We start from the raw sequence: 20,157 nt of genomic DNA, 5'->3' as shown, positions 1-20,157 counted from the left end.
TTTTCTTATCCCGTTTAAATAAATCTAAACAGATAAAGGAACGAAAGCTGTGCTTTATTTAGCGGATATGCTCGGAGAGGATATTTCTCCCCGTCTTTTTTCATTGAAGACGCCATTTTGGTAGCGTAACCGGGCTGATAATTTCGAGAGGTCCGGCAGAAGAAGTGGAGAGAGAAGAGGCGAAGCGAAACTATGAAAGGTATGAAGGTAAAGGTAAAGGAGATGAGATTTTTACATACCTTGCAGCCAGCCGTACGGGAGAGCAATAAACTAATTTCACAATATTCTCGAGCCCGACTCCAGCTCCGCATGGCCCTCGAGTCTCGAGTCTCGAGTCTTTCGGCTTTCAGACTCCGTATAGCCGCAGCAGCAACAGCAGTACCGCGGAGCGAACGAAGCCTGCAGGATGATGGCTCCAGAGAGCGGGATCACAGCCCGCGCGGCATTCCTTACCGCTGCAAAAATATCTTTTGACCGAAATATTCGGCGGACAAATTCAGCGTGTAATGTCACGTGCTTTATACATATAACTAGAGAATGAAGAAAGAGAAAAAAAAAGAAACTCAACGAACGTAGAAGAAATGTTTTATAACTTAAATTACACCGATGCAGTCCGAGGCGTAGGAATACATCGTAAAAATGATGCGCGTATAATGCGTTTGTAGCTTTCACGCTTAGGATATGTGTAACGTTTAAATATGTAAAGCTACGCTTTTATGTATAGGTGTACGTGCAACGCGTTGAATGCGACGCGTACATTCTTTCATACGTATAATACGTACCGATATACACGGCTGTACGTGTATACGTGTGTATGTGTGTACGGCTACTCGACGATGATATATGAACCTACTCGAAGAGGAGAGCGTGTGTTATTATTGTATTTGTAACTGCTACGCGATAAATTATAGTAATTTTCAGTCCAATTAATAACCTCCATAAATCGGGCGCGAGTTGATGCACAACGTAGGTACGCCCAGTACCAGCAGCCCCCTTCAACCCCCGTCCCGAAACAACCGTATGTATATTACGATTTTCTCATACACGCATCCGCTTCACCCTCTGACATTATCAAACATCGCATTCTCTTTTTACACCACTTCGGATAACTGCATTCTCTCTGATTGCGGCACGAGGAAATTACACGTAAATTGCCAGAGAAACTTTTTCCTATCCCCCAAATTAGTTCTCCTTTTCTTTCAAACCGATAGATTCGACAATATTATCACCATCCTTATTATTAGAACCAATATTACAATGATTATTGTCCAACGCATGTTACACTTGGGTCTTCAAATATGTGTCCGTTTTTTTTTTTGTTTTTTTTTCACAAAAATGTTTATAATGTACATGAGCCGAACATTGAAATAATGCGATTAAATAAAATACGTATACTCTAATGTAGATATACTTCAAAACGTGTATTAACTTGATATGAAATTAATTGTTCTAATCAAACTGTCCATGTAAAAGAAATATATTTTTTGATTTTTGTATGTTTTTTTGCCCCCCCCCCCCCCCCCCCCCCAACAAACGCCGACCGGTATTTTATAACATACCCGATGGTTTGCGCCGACTAGTTACCTCGGGTTCTCGTGTATATTTTGTAATCCTGGACCGTGATGGAGTTCACGATTCACCGCGGTAGAATTATTTTCGTTTCCGGTATTCTCTTGCAGTTACCTATCGTGCGCAGCAGCGTCTCTAAGAATGTCTAAAAACAATGGCGAGGCAAGAAAGAGAACCTTTTTACACTTTTTATATACCTATTCAACATCCGAGGGACCAAATGCCGGCGAACTGCCACCGTGACGAAGTCGAACTTCTTCGGAGGAATATCATTACTTTCAACTACTTTCAACATTTACAGCGTACAGCGGTGCATCCGAACTACCACCGCACCGGGTACCCACTCGCTTCTTTTTCATTTCGGTGATACTGCTAACTTATAAATCGAGTATAATAGTCGAAATTAACTGTTCGTTGTTCCTTTCGTTTTGGCATTAAAAAATATGAAATAATCGATGAACAAGAGAACACGAAAAAGAAACGAAAAAGCAAACTGTGTCGTCTGGTACGATCGACGAGTAAATAGGAGAAAATAAATAACGTCAATTAAGTTTCAGTTCTCCGAACAATTTTGGGATTGTTCGTAACGTTGTTGGGTCTTCTTCCAGATAGCTTTCTTCTTTTCAGTCTTCGGGTTCTTGTCCGCAGCCGGAAGTTCGGATTCCGAAGCGCCGAGGCCTGCCTTGTTGTGATTCGATACCAGGGGAACCTGAAATCAAACGCAGAGATTCGACGATCGAAACAGAAAAACTTCTTCGCGACACAAATTAAACAACAGACGGACGAAACCCTGCTGCAGCGACGGCGTGAAAAAACAACAATTGAAACATGGAAGACGAGATGAGGTGGGCGTAGGTGAAAAATTTGCATTTCGCCACCTTGCGACACCTAGAAGCTCGCTGTCCCCCGTCCGCTTTCATCCGTAGTTGGCGGTGGTATGGATATTAGGAGCCAGGGTTATTGTTTGGTTGTGAATAAATTCGACTTTCTGTTCGAACGAGACGAGCGAGGGGGAGGTGGCGGGGGCGGGGGCGGGGGATTGAGTCACTCGCTTTTAAGAAATCAATTCACTCCGCGAGAGCGTGCAAAAAATAAAGGAAGAGGGTCCAATAATACACGTTAAAAAATTCGAAACGCTCGGCTCGCGGTTCGACGATCGGCCCCTATAAGTATACAATTCGCCGGAAAGATATCTATGCAAATTTACCAGCTCTCAGACAACTTCTGATAAGTACCCGCGTAGCGCGACTCCGGGCGCACGGGGGGGGGGGGGGGGGGGGGGAGATGGTATAAAAATTTTGTTCTGTCCCCCAAAAACTGCCTGCCATTTGAAGGGTTCTGATTTGATTATTCATCGTTCGACTTTTCTTCGAGTGTATTTGCGCAAGTCCTCCGAAAGGGACAGGAAAAAAAAATTTCATTTATAAATCCCGCGGATGATTTTTTTACTACACCAGGTAAGGGATTTTTGATTGTTGAAAAAATTTTCCGCGCACGAGACTCGCGGGAACTTTCACAGGTATCCATGTCAAAAGTTGGACAATAACCCAGGAAACTTTCTACCAAAGGCTCAAAGGCCCGAAGAAAACGAGCGGATGACTATGGTGAGTAAATATTATACATATATAACGTGGATGTAACAAATACCACCCCATGTCTGGCGCACGTGTGTCTTACGTAAGTTTTAAACGACATTCTTAAAATTGCCAGACTAAAAAGGAAGCTGAATTATTTTAAGACAATGCATCATATTTGCCCGACGAAAAGTTTCATACGAGCTGAAAGTTACTTTTTCGCTATACCGCCGCAAATTCCTCATATAACTCGCTGCTCACCTATAGATAAGTCGTTGACATACCTTTGGAAACGACGAACTAAATTTTCACGGAATAATCTACATACCGTTCGAGGGGGGGAAAAACAAATGTGGGAAAATGTAATAACGTGAGAAACAAAATTTTTTTCAGGGAGTTTCGCGAACACGAGTCGATGTTGGTTTTATAAATTTCATACTGTATTTCCCGGCAAATTCTTTCCGCTAAACGGATACTCGCCATTTTTTTCGACCCATTCATATAGGTACAGATATTTTAGGAACACGGAGAACGCTTTTTCGAATACCGGAGCGAGGCACTCTTATCGCTAAAAGCTGAGGCAGTTTTAGTTTTTCGGTTGGCCGGCCATAGAAGAGATACTCTACTGAATCCTCACGAGTATTTGGGGCAAGTGTCTCCCCGTCTGGATGTAAATGAGACCTCTACAGCCCCCGGCAACACCCTCTCACCCCCTTTCACCCCTTCGCCGAGCTCTCCTACCTCAGACACTTGACTTACTTGCGAGCCGAGGCTCGTTTCCATATATATATATATAGATGTTAGGATTTTAAAGCTCGGCCCTCGCCAAACTTGTGCACCACGCGTATCATCCTTCCATATCTTAGACACGAGCTTCTCCTTTTTTCGTTCCCTTGCTCTCCCTTCTATTTTCTCTTCCTTATCCTCCAATACACCTCGCAAGTGTATACAAAACGCGTAGGTACATATTGTAAATGAGGGGGGAGGGGGATTTTATTTCCTGGTTGAATTTGGAATACGAGTATAATATCCCGTAGGATATGCGCCGTAGTATAATACGCGTCGTATACGTTACACCCGCGGATATGTCGCGAGCCCTCATCCGAGATTTGTTTACCTTCGAAAGCGACTTTGCCGTGCATCCCTAAGTGTGTTTGTTAAATAGACGTCGGACCTCTCGATGTGTACGTATAAAAGAAAAGGGGGCTGTGCGATGGCTCGGCGTCGTCGTTGTACCGTAGCGGATTTGAGAACGACGAATACGGCGATAGCGCGTGGAGGGTTGGCGTATATATCTTTAGGACGGATGACTGAGCTATACACAGACGCTTTTAGAGCCACTTTCGGTGCGAATGAAATATCAGACTCTATTGGCTGTCCCGTCGCCTGCACCACGCGGTACCAATTAGGAGAATCTTTGATCGTATATAACACCGGGAGGATTGATATTCCTCCAGAAACTGGCGTTTCGTACGATAATTTTTACCAACGCCCAAAAACGACTCGTCGAAATATAGAAAAATTCCCGCCATTAAAACTCGGTGCTTTTCATAATAATTGAAACGGAGAATCGAATCGAGCCGGTCGTAAACGGTTGACGCTCACCGACTTTTCACTCGGTTCCACAGGTTGAGATAGCAGCTCTCGGTTTGGTATATAGGAAAGGAGAAGTCAACGCCCACGCGGTTCGCTTCCCTGATCACTCTGATGGTGATGCATCTGTCTAGACCACTTAATGCCGCTGTTATTGCCTGTGTGGCTTGTTGTAACCTTTCTTAATACCCGCTTCTCCTCTTCTCAGTTCCAAGTTCCCAGTTCTCAGTTCTCGACTCCCCGCAGCACACAGCTCCTTCTTCTTCTTCTTCTTCTTCTTCTTCTTCTTCTCGCTCTACAACTTTTCTCCTCCTTCCTTCTCTCACCCTTTTTCCAAACTCCCTTGGCAAGTGCCAACCGCTCTTCTCTCCCGGGTTCAGAAGAAGGAGAAAGAGAGGCGGAGATATCCTCGCAGCAAAGTAAAACTCACCCACCTATAATGTATACCGCGCATTCGCACACCTTTCCCAACCACCGGGAACGGACCGCGGATCACGACTTAGTTTACGATGGTGTTTGACCAGATATACCAACACCTTCCTCCGAACTCCGTATCACGTCCACCTTGCACCGCCGCTGTTGCTGCCGCTGCCGCTGCCGCCGCCGCCGCTGCCGCTTCCATGCCGCGCTTACATTGACACTCGAGACACCGCAGCAGGTTTATTCGGATCATTGCCCATATACCTGGTTGGCAGTTTCTCGGCTCCCGAGCTCAACGTTCAACGATTATTTAGAAAATTCCTATAGAAGAGGCGAAAAAAATAGGGTGAGCAAAGGAGCGTCCGGGTAGGAATTAACGTTCGCAGGACGTCAGGGAGACCGACGACCGTTTAATCGAATCAATCGATTCGACCGGCGAATCGTTAGAAATTTTCCAGAATCCCGAAATAAAGCGAAGAGTATCGAGAGGAGTCATAACGCGGGTTCGTATAGGTATATATATAACGGGCACATTGCTTTACTGTACTGCATTAACGATGAGGCCACATTTGTCCGTGTACAAAATGAACGCGAGGACGTTCGTCTAGACGTTGTTCGATTCAATATTAAATCGGGTCGCCTCCTACACCGGCAGCCCGAGAACGAGTAGTAGAAGGAGGTAGAGAGCGGCGCTGGTATATCGGAACTAGAGAATTTAATTAGTCAATTAATAAGCTCCGGGGAGGTGAGAAAATTGCAACCTAGAGAAAATATATATCGGTACTGACGAGACGCCGAGACGGCTAGACGCTCAAGGCAACAACACAACGCGCGCGCTGCTGTTGCCGTTGCTATTGCACCATGAACACCATCGACTGCAATAGCTGATTAACGGATTGAACGGCCATCGCCGAGAGCACCTCCTACATTGCGAATGCACGCGGTACAGGTAGCGAGTATTCCTGCCGAGTATCTCGATTTTAATCCGCACGCTCTGACTAATAGGATGAAAAGTATAAAGAAACAAAAAAAAAGAAGCGCATGATCTAAAATTAATTGAAAATTATTTTTAATTAAGAGCTATTCTTTATTTTTTATTTTTTTTTTTTTTTTTTATTTTTCATTCTCCTTGGATCATTAGCTCGGTCAGCCAGTTCATATACCGCGATATACCAACGTTGAGGTCAACAAGCGCATTGACTTTTGGTGTAAAATTGAAGAAACAAAAAAAAAAAAAAAACGTTCGACTTTCTACCACAACGTTGCACGTACCACGTATACGTATATGTATTCCGACATAATCGCACCGTTTCGTTGTTTTCGAGATAGTTCAATGATTGTTTCTAATTGGCGACGATTGGTAAAAATAGTTATGACAAGAAAAAAAAAATCGGATAATTGGTGACGCCCGCGGGTCGTAGGTTTTAAACGAATTACACGGCACTTCGAGGCGGAACGATTGACCGCGGGAACCGGGATCATTTCTGCCTCGCTATCGCGCCGATACGGTGACTCTGAAAATTATACAGCGCGTAAATCAACCCCGTATCTTGACGCGTGCGGTCACTTTCACGTCACACACCGCACGCGATCTGATTTTCATTTTTCGCCATACCGACGGTCAGTACCTCCGAAACGCTCCAATAAGCTAGAGAAGAAAGAAAGGAAAAAAAAAAAAAGAAAGTAGAAAACTTTGGGTAAGCAGAATCGGGTGGGACCATTTTATCTATGGTTCAGTTTAGTCTAGGGCGATTCGTTGCGGTACCTATAGCTGCACTCGGCTGCAGCCATCAGCGAGCACGATCTGCACTGTTGGTAGTTGCAGCAGCAGCAGCAGCAGCAGCCAGCAGCCAGCAATGGTGGGTGTTTGCTCGGCATTAATTAGCGTTTCGTCGTCTAGACTAAACTGTGCTGTTGCGTCGGTAGGACGGTATAAGGTACGTACGTAGGTACGTTACGTTACGTATAAACTAGACTACGGTCTAGGTATACGGGGTAGCTCCGGGTACATGTATAATCGTTGCAACTGCAGCCGTGACGTCGACCATACTACGAACTATAGGTAAAGGCGGCTATGCTGCTCTTGCAGATTCAGCAAAAACGGCAACCGTAATGACTGTTGCACGTACGCCGGTTATCATCACCGTACGGAGTATGATATCGGCGCCGCTATGCCCGTCATCGCGTATGTCGTCGACCGGATGCTTTCTCATCATAGACGAGACCGGCGGAGATGAACATCTCGCGGGGTGGACCGAACCGAGACTCCGCGTGTACGTACCTCGTCGCGACGCCCCGCTCATCGTTATACCTACCGTACCCAGTCCGCTCTGAAATTCTGCTCATGAGATCATGCCGCGGGTGTATCTACATATCTATTATAACGTGAATGCATACATGCATGGGTAGGTGGTGCAGATTCCACGGTTGCATTATAATCCGGTGATGGATGTCCCTAGCCAAAACCCTCGCCTGCAGACGACGTTCGCAACCGGCATCGGCATCACCGGCAGCGGCGGCAGCGGCAGCGGCACCGGCACCGGCAACGGCAACACAACAACCTTGCACCACCGGGCGCACTCCACACCACCACCTCCCCGGTTCTGTTTGCGCAGACGAGAAACGTCTCGCCGTGATAGAAGATGCCACGCCACGGCTGAGGTTAAAACGGTACAGGTTCCACGAGACGGTCGGCGAACTTTATACGCCCGGACTGCATCAACTTTTTCAGGCATAATTTTTACAAATATTTCGCATACGCGGTTTTTGGGATGTAATACACGTGCAACAGTCCGAAATCTGCGTTCACCGTAGATCGTCGTAATTGTTGGATTTGGGTAAACGAGTGTCTGGCTTGGGATAAATTTTCCTCGTTTCGATTACAGAGGACATACCCGTAACGTCGTACCTAGACGGGTGTGGCGGTGAAAATTATTGTTATTATTCGAGTTACCACAGCGTGGATACGCATAGCCTTTTTTTGTGTCCATATAGCGGTGAGGTAAAAATGATAATCATACAGGATATAATACATGGTATTATACGGACAGGGTAAATTAGCTTAGTTTGTGGTGTGCGAGTTTGTAGATATGAAGCGCGGTGTACGTAACTGATGTACCTTAAGGTATTCGTTGTACACCTAGGCTCATGGCATGCGCGTTACATACCTACGGTGTTGTACCGCGTACGAGGTAAAACCTCCTCTTGACACAAATGAAAGGTAACGAAAGCAAATAAGTTGCGCGAAGGAGAGTGTACGCGACGGAGCGCACGAGGGAAGTGAGAAGAGAAGGCAAAGGGCAGTCTCGGAGAAAAAGAGAAAGAGCAAAACGGGGTAGGAGAAAGATAAAGAGAAGGATAAAAGAGAGACCAGTTGGCCGCTAGACTACGTCCAGACGCGAAATGACCGGATGTGCGTTACCTCGTGAATTTTATTAGCTCTCCTGCACGGTTGCATTATGTGAAAATTTCAAGACCCGTAAGGTCCCGTGGCACCCCGTTCCGCTTTGCGTGCAGCGGCGAGAGGAACGGGGCAACGGGCACCGGCTAATTCCGTCCGTCTTCGCTTTATCCGATAAAAAATTCTCGGAACTTTGGTCGGATCTTCGAAAAAAAAAAAAAAAAAAAAAAAAAAAAACGAAAATACGGAGCAGACTAAACGTGCGAGACGCTTTCGCTGTAAAGATTTATTTTTAACCAATCGTAGGTCAAGTTTCGGTGGTCGGAACGGCTATGGTATACCTATACGTAGGCTATATCGGGCAATCGCAGATTACGCATAGAGACTGCGGTATAACATATCTGACAATGAGCGGCTCCACGGTAACTAATTGTAAGCCTCTCGCCGCGGGATGGCTGATTCGCGCTAATTAACTGATCGATGTATTCATAGGTAGGAATGACGAGAGCAGCTAGAGCCGTTTGTCTAGCCGAGTCTGGCGGGTATCGTCATCGGAACGGTGAGAGCCCAGAGCCCAGAGTTTGGAGTCTGGAGTCTGGAGTCTAGACCGATCGACCGGATCCCGTCGACCCCGACGCGCCTTCACCTGCAGCAGCGGCAGCAGCAGCGGCAGCGGCAGCGATGCACTCTCTAGATTTCTAGGCGTCTTTTGCACTCCGTGAGATTTCTATCCGTGCATTATACGCTATTATACATTATGTGCAGATATTATAGTTTGGCTGAAGCGGTGTCGGTGAGTGAGGAGGCTGTGGGTGCGGTGTGTCGACGTGTTAATGTGTTTACGGTGCGCGCCAGACTGAAGAAAAACGATTTTTCGCCACCGCAACAAAAGCGCAATCACTCTTCGTCAACCTTGACGTGTTTTGTTATGCACAAGGAGTGTCCGACGGTGACGACGACCCTGTAAAGTGCTACCGCTCCGATGCCGCTGCCGCTGCCGCTGCTGCAACTCGCTAGCTCTTTAGAAAAAGAATTACTTCTAACCCCTCCAAGCGTAACGTTCGAGCTTCTACATTGCTGAAATATTGTTACCGTGTACAAATAAAAGTAAAAATACACGGTTTCATTCCCCTATTTCTCGATAGCGTTTTCAAAGAAAAACGAATAAATAAATAAATAAAAGCCATTCCTCGATATCGTTCGGCCTTTATTTTCGATCCATTACTTTTTCAATTGTTTCTTCGACTCAGTTTTTTTCCCGTCATTGAAGCTAAGAGAAGCAGAGGGGTCTTTAAACTTCACGCTTCGCACCGACGGTGCAGACAGTAAGACATCTTGAGGTACGACAGGACGGAGCGGTCCGACTATACTAGCGCGATATTAACTACTGCGGTACTGTGCAGTCGCACCTACCAGGTAATTATCTCCGTCTCTCCGTACACCGAGTTGCATCGAGCCTCGACTTGTGAGCCGCAGAATATATTTAACGATCGCGCGGTACCGACCCCAGCGATAAATTATATCTCTTAAAACTTCTTTACTTCATGCTCGTATCACATTTCTTTCCCTCAAATTGATGGAAATTATACTATACATGTGCAATGTAAAAGAAAAAAAAAAAACAAAACAAAACTAAAACCAAAAAGAACCAAAGAAATCAACGAACGCGGTAACCGTTTGTGCGTTGAGGTATACATTTTGAAATTAGGGAAAAATATGTGATCGGAATGAACCTTGAAATCTGTAGAATGAGACGAACGTGGGTAGGGGAAAAAGCCGTCGGACGGACGAGTCTTCGGATCGAAGGCGATCCTTCGGGGCAGGACGAAGTGTTACGGTCAGCTGCAGTGGCTCACCGTCTACAGACGTTCGATACTTATTCGAGATCATGGCCAGTTTCGCTCTGTCCGTTAGCAACGAGGAACAGTTTCGATTTGATTGTGAGATCGTTGTGCTCTAGGTTCGCGGTATAGTTCAGAGCAAATCCCACCTGTTGCCGTTCGCCTTATACCCGTCGCCAAGCGTAGAGCGCATATCAGACCGGCGTTTTACCAATATGCGTATAAGTAGGTATTTCTCTGGAGAAATAACGGCGAACCGACAAATGACTTCCCCCCCCCCCCCCCCCCCCCCCTCCATCTTCGATGATACTTTTTGATCAAGATATGTAAATGGATATCCGATAAGAGAGAAATGTATATATTTAAGTATAATTTATCGGCGATGCTGAGATCAATTTGTAACCGACAGCTTTATTGGAGGTATATTCGGAGTGTGTGTACGAAGGTTCGGTTCGTCGATTCTGGGACGTAACTTTCCATATGGAATAACATCGACTCCACCTCTTGTGTCGCGGGTATACCGGCCGGCGCATTGGAAGTTGAGAAGTAGCCAGGTAAAATTATGGGAGACAGGCATCACCGGCAACGTTAATACAATGTATGGTGTACAACAATTTTAAGCCCTGGGCAGACAGGTTACGTTAAATTTGATACTGAAGGGGGAAGACCAGGTTTGCGGTTGGCTGGTCGGTGGTTGCCGGTTTTACGATCCCTTGGCGATGCATCGCCGAACGAGCAATCAACATCTTTGAATTCCCTTCTGCTGCTAGTCAGTTTAAGTTTATCGCAAATGACAGAGTGGCGTATACAGTTCGAGTATGGGAGTCGAGTGGAGTGGCGTTGCACGGATTGGATTGTAGCGGCGACGGAGTGGAGTCGAGTTTAGTCGAGTGGAGTTGGGAAGAGCGTGGAGTGGAGTTGAGCGGCGCACCTACCTCGAAGCGATATTTCAATTGGACGCATATAATATTCATTTGTTATTTACTTTGACAGGCAGTCGCTGGGACCACTCCGTAAATCAAACGGCGATTAATTAGAAATCGAGTCTACCCCCACCTTACCCCGAACTTCGCGAGGGTCTACAGAAGTCTAGCCACCGATTCCTGCAGTCGCCGCGTCGGTTGCTACACCGACACACACCGGGGCGGACTTGCATCGAGCGGCGACCGAACCGGAGGGAGGATTTATCGACCGTCTCTCACCTGGAGCAGACTAATCACCTTCGGTCGATTCTAATAATCCGAGAATTTACAATGTCGGCTACCGGGTTAACCGGAAACACGGGGTCACTCGATATTCGCCGATTACAAGCTCGGAGCGCTCGAAGTTTCGCTATTGAATTTTTCATCGGACGAAAATTGGAGCATTTCTTTTTATTTGTTGTTCCATTCTCCAGTCTCGATGAAAATTCGCAAAATCATCTCGGCGATCGGAAGGCATTGAGATAGTGAAAAGTAAATAGGAAACGAAAGTGACGAGGGTTATAGATTTTTCTTCCCCGGAGAAAAAAGCAAAGTTATTTATTACTTTTACCTAGACCTTTACATCTCGCGGATGCATGTGTGTACGGTTTCTCATCACTGGAAGAATTAGAAAATCACACGCACCGCCATTTTGTCTGTCCTTATTTACCCTCGTAGCGAATGACAGATGTATTCAAGTTCTATGCAAAGTTAAATTTAATTTTTCATCCGGGGAAATAGCTTACGGGCCAGTAGCCAGAGTCAGTCACCTTTGAACGTTCGTCGTCTTGCAGCACGTTCTGCACAGGTGACCTAATTCCCAAGACAATAACGTCTGGCCGGTTCTAAGAAAGATGCGAAAAAAAAAGAGAAAAAGAAAAAATTTCAAAACAAGAGAAATAAAACGACGAATAAACTAAAAACGAACAAAATGAAAAAAAAAAAAAAAAAAAAACAGACGGAGGAAAGGGAACGAAAAAAGAAGGGGTTCCCTCGTTGGGTTGCCTCGTATTACATAATATCGACGCGGCCTTGCATTCCGTTGTCTTGCCGCGATTCGCTCCGGGCGATGGTCAGCTAAAGGCGTTCGTGTCCCTCCGGTTAAGAAACTGCGGGTTCACTTCCGCCATAGGTACCCCGTGCAAATATTGCGTAGCGTACCTATTCGAATGAGATTCGAAAATGGGGGCGGAGGGGATGCGGAAAAAGAAGAAAATGTTACGTAAGAAAAAGTGTCCGATCACTTTTACTTTGAATTTTCGAAGGTACAGGGCTGACAGCACTGGTTTCTCCATCTATATAATATCATTTTTCTCTTTTATTGCAAGATGTCCGTCGGGTGGTGAAAATTGAATTTTTTAAACGCGTGTAAAGGTGCAGCCGTTAAAAGTGGGAATGGTTCGTAAATCGTCACTCGGTTAGCTACCAGTCGATACGTAGATACGCATAGGGTGGCGTGTGAGTGGAGTAAAAACGATCGGCATTGGTAAATGAGACAGGAGGAGAAACAAAATAATAAAGATCGAGACAAAAAGTCAAAGAAAACTATCAATGGAAAGGGTAGGAGGAGAAAAAGCGAGATGCAGAGAGGAAGAAATAGGGTTGACGTTTACGAGCTAATAATATGCCCTAGCAACCCCATACCCTTTACGCTCTATTTAATCATTCACTCTTCGCAACGGGAAATACTCGTACACGTAATACGCGATCATCACCTCCGATCACCTTCATAATTCTCTCCCGTGAACGTACATATACATATATTCCCGTATAAAATGAGGGGAAAATATATTCAAGGTATGTGGACACGCGTTACTATGAGAATGAGGAAACTGATTTTAACATTGCTTCGACATACTGAGATTCTTGTACACCTACTTTTTCCCCTCCCTTTTTCTTCGTACGTGTATCCGCTTGTACTTTTGCAGCAATGGATACTGTTCGGATGTAATAGGGTTGTAAAACGTGTCGAGGTTATTTTAACGATGAACTCGAGATAGGTATACGGGAAATCGTTGTAAATCGTAAAATGGACTTTTTCCCGTAAAATGGTAAAATGTTAAGCTGTTGAAACGGCCGCGAAGCTAGCGAGAAATCCATAAAACTAGACACTTTCTATCTGACATGCAGAAGCACTGAGTTGCTATCGCCGCATATATTTCACGTTTATTTGTACAACAGGTATCTTTTGATAAAACGCCAAATTACCCTTATTCTACTGCATCGATTATACGTTTCACGGTAATCTGTAAACATGAATTTTCTTAAGACCGTCCTAGCATTTCCTTCGTTTATTAATACGAAAGATCTCTTCGCGAAGTTCAGTTTTGGATTGGCCATGGAAACAAATATGCTAAGATAATAGCAAAACTACACAAGGTACATGGAAACAGGGTGAGCAGCGTCTATAAAAAAAAAGTGCAATATACGAAATATAAAGAAATAAATGAATAAAAATCAAAGGGGTGTGAGAAACGTGGTGTACCGCAGCTCAAGAACGAAAAGGAATAGCTGACGGCGAAGCGGTAGCTGTAGCCAGGCACCACTCAAATTGATCAGATTTCCGCGGTTTATTTGTTGCCGCTACCAGAGTCTTATATACGGTATGGGAAGCTGTACGAAGTAGATATAGAGACTGTTGCAAGTGCAGCATCTGGAAAGGTATACCGAACAGCAGCAGCGGCATCGGCAACAACTGGTTTAACGCGGTTTTGCAATTTATTTATTCTATGGTTTACAATCACGCGGCGCTTCATTTTACAACTTACACTGTAGACACTGTGTTGCTTTACGGCGATACTGCAGCGGGTATACATCTCGGCGAGATCCCGCAAGATCTGTTGCAGTTTTCAACTCCACTTTCTAGCGAGTCCCAATGGGATTCGACTCGTCACTATATGCAGATGTACGGATACTTATATCACAACCCTTCGATTTACGATATCCAACGATAACGTTTTACGTCCACGAATTTCCCGTCGGTGTGTAACACCTTTTATTTATTTATTTGTCTTTATCGTGCGAGAAATCTTACTCAGTTGCAACACTAAAAGATGCGACGCAGAGTATTAGAGTTAATTTTACGAGTGCGACGGCCGACGACGACGAGGATGAGGATACGACATATACCTCATACCGTTGAAGTGTATGATGCACAGCCTGAGGCTGTATAGATATGCAGTTTACTACGTGCCTAGATACATATTTACGCGTCACCTCGCCGCAAGTACGTCGGCACGCAATTTCCCCCTTCGATAGCTACATTCATACAGGGCATATAAGTATCGCCCATCGTTGCTGTTACTACACATATTCGATGGGAGTAGAGGTGGATGCACTACGAGCAGATTTTCAGAATATATACGTTGCTAGACAATCAGCTTCATACTTTATTGCATTCGTCACCTCGGACCTCGCAGGCTAGTCCGCGCTTTGTATATTTATTAATTTTTTTCAATTGCTTTAATTAATCTGAAACGACTAGAGCAGCGTGGTTTGCGAAGCGCAAAACTTATTCTTGAATTGCATGGAGCCTCGAGGGATCGACGTACGAGATAAGTTAATTAATTATTTAATCACGTCGCTTCATCGACGAGAGTTTGTTAGCTGGGAAACGCGTTGATCAATGTTAAGTTTATCTCACACGTTATAGGCGTAACGAGTTTGAAACGCTGCTTACAATGAAAACGCGTTTGAATATTGCAGCGAGCTAACGTAGGTATAGGTACGTGCAAATATACTCATATACAGTATGTATCGACTCGATGAAATGTCTTTGGGCTATATTGATAACTTTTGGCGTATCCTGTACGTATAATTTCCTTAGTTATTCACATGTTCTAGTTGCAGTTGATAGAAGAGCTGAGACTGGCAGCGGACAGGAATCTCGCATTTCTCTACCCCAAGGTAAAGTGCGGGTAATTTGAATACGCGGTAAGAAACTATAAGAGGTACCTATGCACTGACGTTGCGGCTATTATACCTAAGATCAGTTCGTTTCCGTAGCCCAAGGGTAAGGACTTGCAACTTGTTTCGCGATCCGAGAATCAACCAAGGTGCAAGATTATTGCGTACATAGGTTGAATGTATATACCGGAAAAATATGAAGAATATTATAACGTGAAATACAAAACCTAGGCCAACAAAACGAGACTGAAGAAATACCAACGGAAAACTTCTTGCGGCATAATATTAGCTGCCAGATATATCGCATCGCAATATGTATTGAAGTATAATACGGTGTACTTAAGAGTGCAGTAGACGATTATGCGTCTTCCGTTCAGAAGTATCTCTTCAGATTTTCTACCTACGTTTCTATTCGCTTCTAAAATTTTTCTTTTTGCTAAACCACGCATCATCTACCTATTAGAAATATCCTGGTATAAGCCTGCAGGCAAGCGTCAGGAATATCTGCTCCTATATGTATAGGTAAGCGTCGTTCAGCTCGTTTACATTCGACTCGGCCGACGTCGAAATTCATCGAATAATGTGCAGCGGATATAAAAACAAAAAATATTTAAAATATGTAAACTATGCGAACTGCAATTAACCCCGCGGCGATAGCGCGCTGATGGGCATGCATAGAAATCACAATTATACATACACGTCGGGTTCAGCTGGCCGGGTGTTATATTTATAAATAATTCTACATCCGTGTTTCAAAAACAAAAAGTAAAATAAATGAAAAGAATAGCAGATAAATAAATTAAATGATTTAAAAAAAACCAGAGCAGCTAGCAGGCGGGCAGATAGACAGACCAAACAAATTTAGCAAAAGCAAACGAACACTGCGAGCGTCACGCGTGGGACGGCACGGCGTGGGAGCAATAGGGCATGTGATGCGTCTAGACAAAATAATGATTTGAATTTCAATACATTTGCATTTGTTATTACAACATACGTGGTCGTGGCTATTTGCACTACCACGAATAACGCGCACGTATATAAATATTTCCCTCGTTTTTGAATTAACCATCCGCTTCCTCTCTTTTTTCGCATTGTGACGATTCTGTATCGTGAGGTTTGAACGGTTTTTCTTTATTAGGTAACGACTGACAATCTTGATAAAAACTACGAATCGAATCGGAAGGATCAAACGAGAATGTCTTTTTAATTAATTGTGAAAAATGCGGGAGAAATCGACTACTGACGCTGGGTGGTAACAAACATTGATGTTTTCTCTTTATTTCTCCAGAGAACGTGTCTCTGTAACGATTCCCAATTCCTTGAAGAAGGGAAAATGCGGCGGAATCCTAGGAAATCGGGTATGCGGATAGTCCGCGTGACCGAAGTGAACCGAAAAAAAGAAAGAAACTTGTAATACGGGACAGGACGGGGATAAAGCGAGCTCCGGAGGTGGTACTCGATATGAAAAAGTGGACAAATTACTCCGGGACCCGGGGGACTCTCCAAGTTCCGACCCCGAGGGAGACACTTAAATCATTATTCTGAGCTACCACGGTGCATCCTGATGGCAGGCATAGACGATCCGTGATTATGGGGCTCTGCTCGCTACTAAGCGACGAACCCGGATTCGCTGCGCTAACTAGCCACCTGGTAATGTTACGGACTGACTGAGCGGATGATTACTCTCCTGTGGTTTTTGTTAGCTATTATTTGAATTTTTTCCTACATTGGTTTTTGATTTTTACCCTCATGGCCCACGTGTATATTCACGTGGATAGAGTTTTGCGAAATGGATTCTCGTGGACCTAATTTTTACTTGATTGTAATTATGATCGAAATGGATGGACTTCTTTTCCGCCTTGTTACGCGCGCAAATTCACTCGTATTCGATTATGCTTACAATTTCAGGTCACACATTAGCGAGCTATTGTGATAACGCCAAGTAATTGAAATTCGCCAATGTCATACCTAACAATAAGACGGAAATAAGAACGATGTAAGCACGCGGTTTCAATGATCACTGCAGCAGAGAAACAGTACGGCAATCATACAGCAAAACATGATAAACGATCGCTCAAAATTGTAAAAAAAAAAAAAACACTCACCGGCTCAGTTCTACCATCGCCGTCTTTTCCGAGTGATTTCCCTTCGGACCAGCCCATTTTCGATAACAGTTTGAAACCTTTGTTGTCCTTGGCTATAGAACTGTAATAAGAAAGTCAATAAATACATGAATTACCGGCAATGAAGTCTATTTTTGTAGTTCCTGAGATTTACTTACGTATCTAAAGAACTCTGTTCAGTTTTAGCATGATGGTTCAAAGATCCGACTAAGACTCTTCTGGCTTGAGCTCGATCTGTATAACCAGGTGCAACTTGACTAGATGTTGTAACGTTATTCTTCTCGACACCAAATTTATGTTTTAATCTCTTCAACTCCAATTTATGCTGATCTTTCTTCTCACTAACATTGTCCATGACAGTGGCACTTTTTTGCACCAATCCTGGCTCGCAGTGACCACAAGTTTCGTATCCATTGTGGATATGGCATAGTAGCTTTGTAGACCCGACTTGTATTACCGAACCGTGCACGATCTCGGAGGGATCAGACTCCTGTTTGGCTACTGACAGCCTCTTTCCATTCAATAAGGTTCCGTTTCTAGATCCGAGATCAATTATTTCGTACTGTTTCTTCGATTCGTCATACTGGAATCTTGCATGTTGCTGAAATCGAAGAAATCATTTTCAATAAAATTATATGGAGGACCTTTGGGTAAAAGATCAATAAATGGTTGGTTACTAACCTTGCTAATATTTATGTCTGGTATTAGAACAGCGTGGTCGCCTTCTCTACCCATTGAACCACCTGTGTAAGCAACCACAAACAGAGATCCAAGTTTTAACTTGGGTATATTGGTTTCCTTGACGATAATTCTGATGCAAGGTGGGTAGCTCTTTGCTACTTCTAGAATAACATAAAAAGGCATTCGAATAAATTAGTTTCTAGGACTGGTTGGAATCGGCATAAGCGGTACTACTATGGTGTGATTGCATCATGTACCGACATCAAGAGTGAAAGAGTAGCAAGAAAAAGTTCAGTCGCTTATGATTAGGTAAATAAAAAATCCATATGGCATTCTTCTTCACGGAAAAGCAGATAATAGAAATTGGCAGGACATGGTATGATATGATGATCATAAAAATAATTAAAAATAAACCTTGATCGCCTTCGTTTTCACTCTCGTTACTAGAGGATAATTCAGAAGTATTTTCTTGAGTGCTCGAACTGGTATCACTAGCTGAGCATTCGCCCTCTTCTTGGTCATCTTCATTTCCTGATTCGCTTTTCCTGGCCATTAACGATTTGCGCTTTTTCACCACATCCTATAAGAGAGACATGTGTAGGTATTAAAAGGCTTGGGATATTTACCTAAGGTTTGCTTTCTATTTCTTTCAATTGATATCTTTGAAAGCCCAGTTATTAACTCATGTATCTCATCCGAAACCTGAAACAAAAAGAGCGACAAAAAGTGACTCTGTCATCAAGAAGAGTAAAATCTGCATCAGCTTTTCACTAGTCATAATGATTACCTTATTCGCCTTTTTGGCTTTCCGTTTTTCCTTTCTCAAAGTTGTTTGTTTCTGCAGTGCTGTTTCACTCGAAGTCAATTCAGCTTGACTGTGAAACTTGTAAGATTTGCTTGGTTCGTCATAATAATAATATGTCCCTGAATTTCCATCATAGTAAAGACCTTGTTCCTGGATGTAAAATTCCAAGATTAGATACTGTATCAAGAATCAAACTGAACTGGGTTTTGGGCTGAAAATTTATGCATTTACCGCATCATAGTAATATCCACTATTATAATCATAATAGAGCCCAGATGTTTCTTCATAAACAAATCCAGTCTGTTGCAGTGCGGATTCTGCTGCTTTAGTGACTTGCTCCACAATATTTTCAACAGTTTCTGTCGAAGGAAGCACTGTCCAGTCTTGTTCAGGGATTGACTTATTCTCAGCATCTTTCGATTCTGTTTGTGTTCCACAGTCAATGTAAACTTTTTTTTCACACAGTAGGTTTTCTTTTTTCTGAAAATACACACATGTTAAAAAATTTCAGCGATGATATGAATTTATCAATAGTCTCTGTGATACTGGATGACTCCAAAGTAAAATAAAATATTTCTCTTACAAGTCCAGTTAATTTGTTGCGTAATTTGTTGATCTTCTTCTCTTGCCATGTGATGTGGTCTTGGAGTCTATGTATAAATGTTAAGACTTCTGGAAGATCTTGTAATACTTCTTTAAAGTCTTGATTAAGATCTGATCTCAGATTTTCACTCTCACTTGCTTGGGAAATTTCCATTGTGTCCACTGTATAAAAAACCTTAGGTTTCGTTTGACACAACGTTTGAAAACAAAGGTTACACAAGCATGTTTTCGGACACGCACATCCATACATTGACATAAACAATGACCGTTTAATAGTTATGTCACAGCATAAAATATTTTATTTGTAACCACAATCAAATCGTAATAAGCATAACCTAAAAATGAACAACCCGAAAACCGGTAATTTTCAAGATTTAGCTCGATGTCGAAGAGCTTTGACAATTTTTACTCGAACTTCTGACAATAGACGATTTAAGCCTGTCAAACACGGATCAATTTTTTTTTAATTACAAAACACAGCTGATTTTGTTGAAACGATCATAACCCTACTACTTCACGTTGCCTCTCTGTATGTCCACGATCATAACAAATACTTCACACAAATAACAGATCAACCGACGACAATCACCCTAGAATGCTAGAATTTATCACTACATCGTGCTAGAGTTGACCATTATTTACCCTAATTAACCGCACTACTAACGCCACCGCTAGTGATC

General features: G+C 43.5%; 1 protein-coding gene and 1 long non-coding RNA gene across 3 annotated transcripts; one reads left to right on the top strand and one right to left on the bottom strand.

Annotated features, from left to right (window-relative positions):
- Window positions 1-569: 569 nt before the first annotated feature.
- On the bottom strand, window positions 570-20,139 carry LOC105684402 (angiogenic factor with G patch and FHA domains 1). 2 transcript variants are annotated; one of them, XM_012397711.3, is made up of 8 exons: window positions 19,458-20,132; window positions 19,106-19,354; window positions 18,857-19,024; window positions 18,484-18,649; window positions 18,070-18,230; window positions 17,547-17,989; window positions 17,371-17,470; window positions 570-2,278 (listed from the first exon to the last, which is right to left on the bottom strand). In XM_012397711.3, the coding sequence occupies exons 1-8, from the start codon at window positions 19,731-19,733 to the stop codon at window positions 2,123-2,125; spliced, it is 1,719 nt and encodes a 572-aa protein (XP_012253134.2). In that variant the 5' UTR covers window positions 19,734-20,132; the 3' UTR covers window positions 570-2,122. The 2 variants fall into 2 exon arrangements, with proteins under 2 accessions (XP_012253134.2, XP_048510208.1); XM_048654251.1 differs by lacking the exon at window positions 570-2,278 and adding an exon at window positions 2,853-5,477 and having other exon boundaries at window positions 19,458-20,139.
- LOC125500685 lies at window positions 10,688-17,364 on the top strand. The gene is made up of 3 exons (XR_007278135.1): window positions 10,688-15,083; window positions 15,203-15,265; window positions 16,554-17,364. It is a non-coding gene; the product is annotated as an uncharacterized LOC125500685 (long non-coding RNA).
- Window positions 20,140-20,157: the final 18 nt, after the last annotated feature.

This window comes from Athalia rosae, chromosome 4 (assembly GCF_917208135.1).
Source record: "Athalia rosae chromosome 4, iyAthRosa1.1, whole genome shotgun sequence".
NCBI classification, from domain to species: Eukaryota; Metazoa; Arthropoda; class Insecta; order Hymenoptera; family Athaliidae; genus Athalia; species Athalia rosae.
Note: the sequence above shows the minus strand (reverse complement) of the source record. Positions and strands in the feature narration are given on the sequence as shown.

Bases quoted from the DNA above. Each gene is read 5' to 3' on its own strand.
- LOC105684402 (XM_012397711.3), bottom strand. From the start codon at position 19,733: ATGTCAATGTATGGATGTGCGTGTCCGAAAACATGCTTGTGTAACCTT. The intron at 19,355-19,457 runs GTAAGAGAAATA...GTGTATTTTCAG, and splicing joins GCAACAAATTAACTGGACTT to AAAAAAGAAAACCTACTGTG. The intron at 18,231-18,483 runs GTTTATTTTTAA...ATGTTATTCTAG, and splicing joins TGAAAACGAAGGCGATCAAG to AAGTAGCAAAGAGCTACCCA.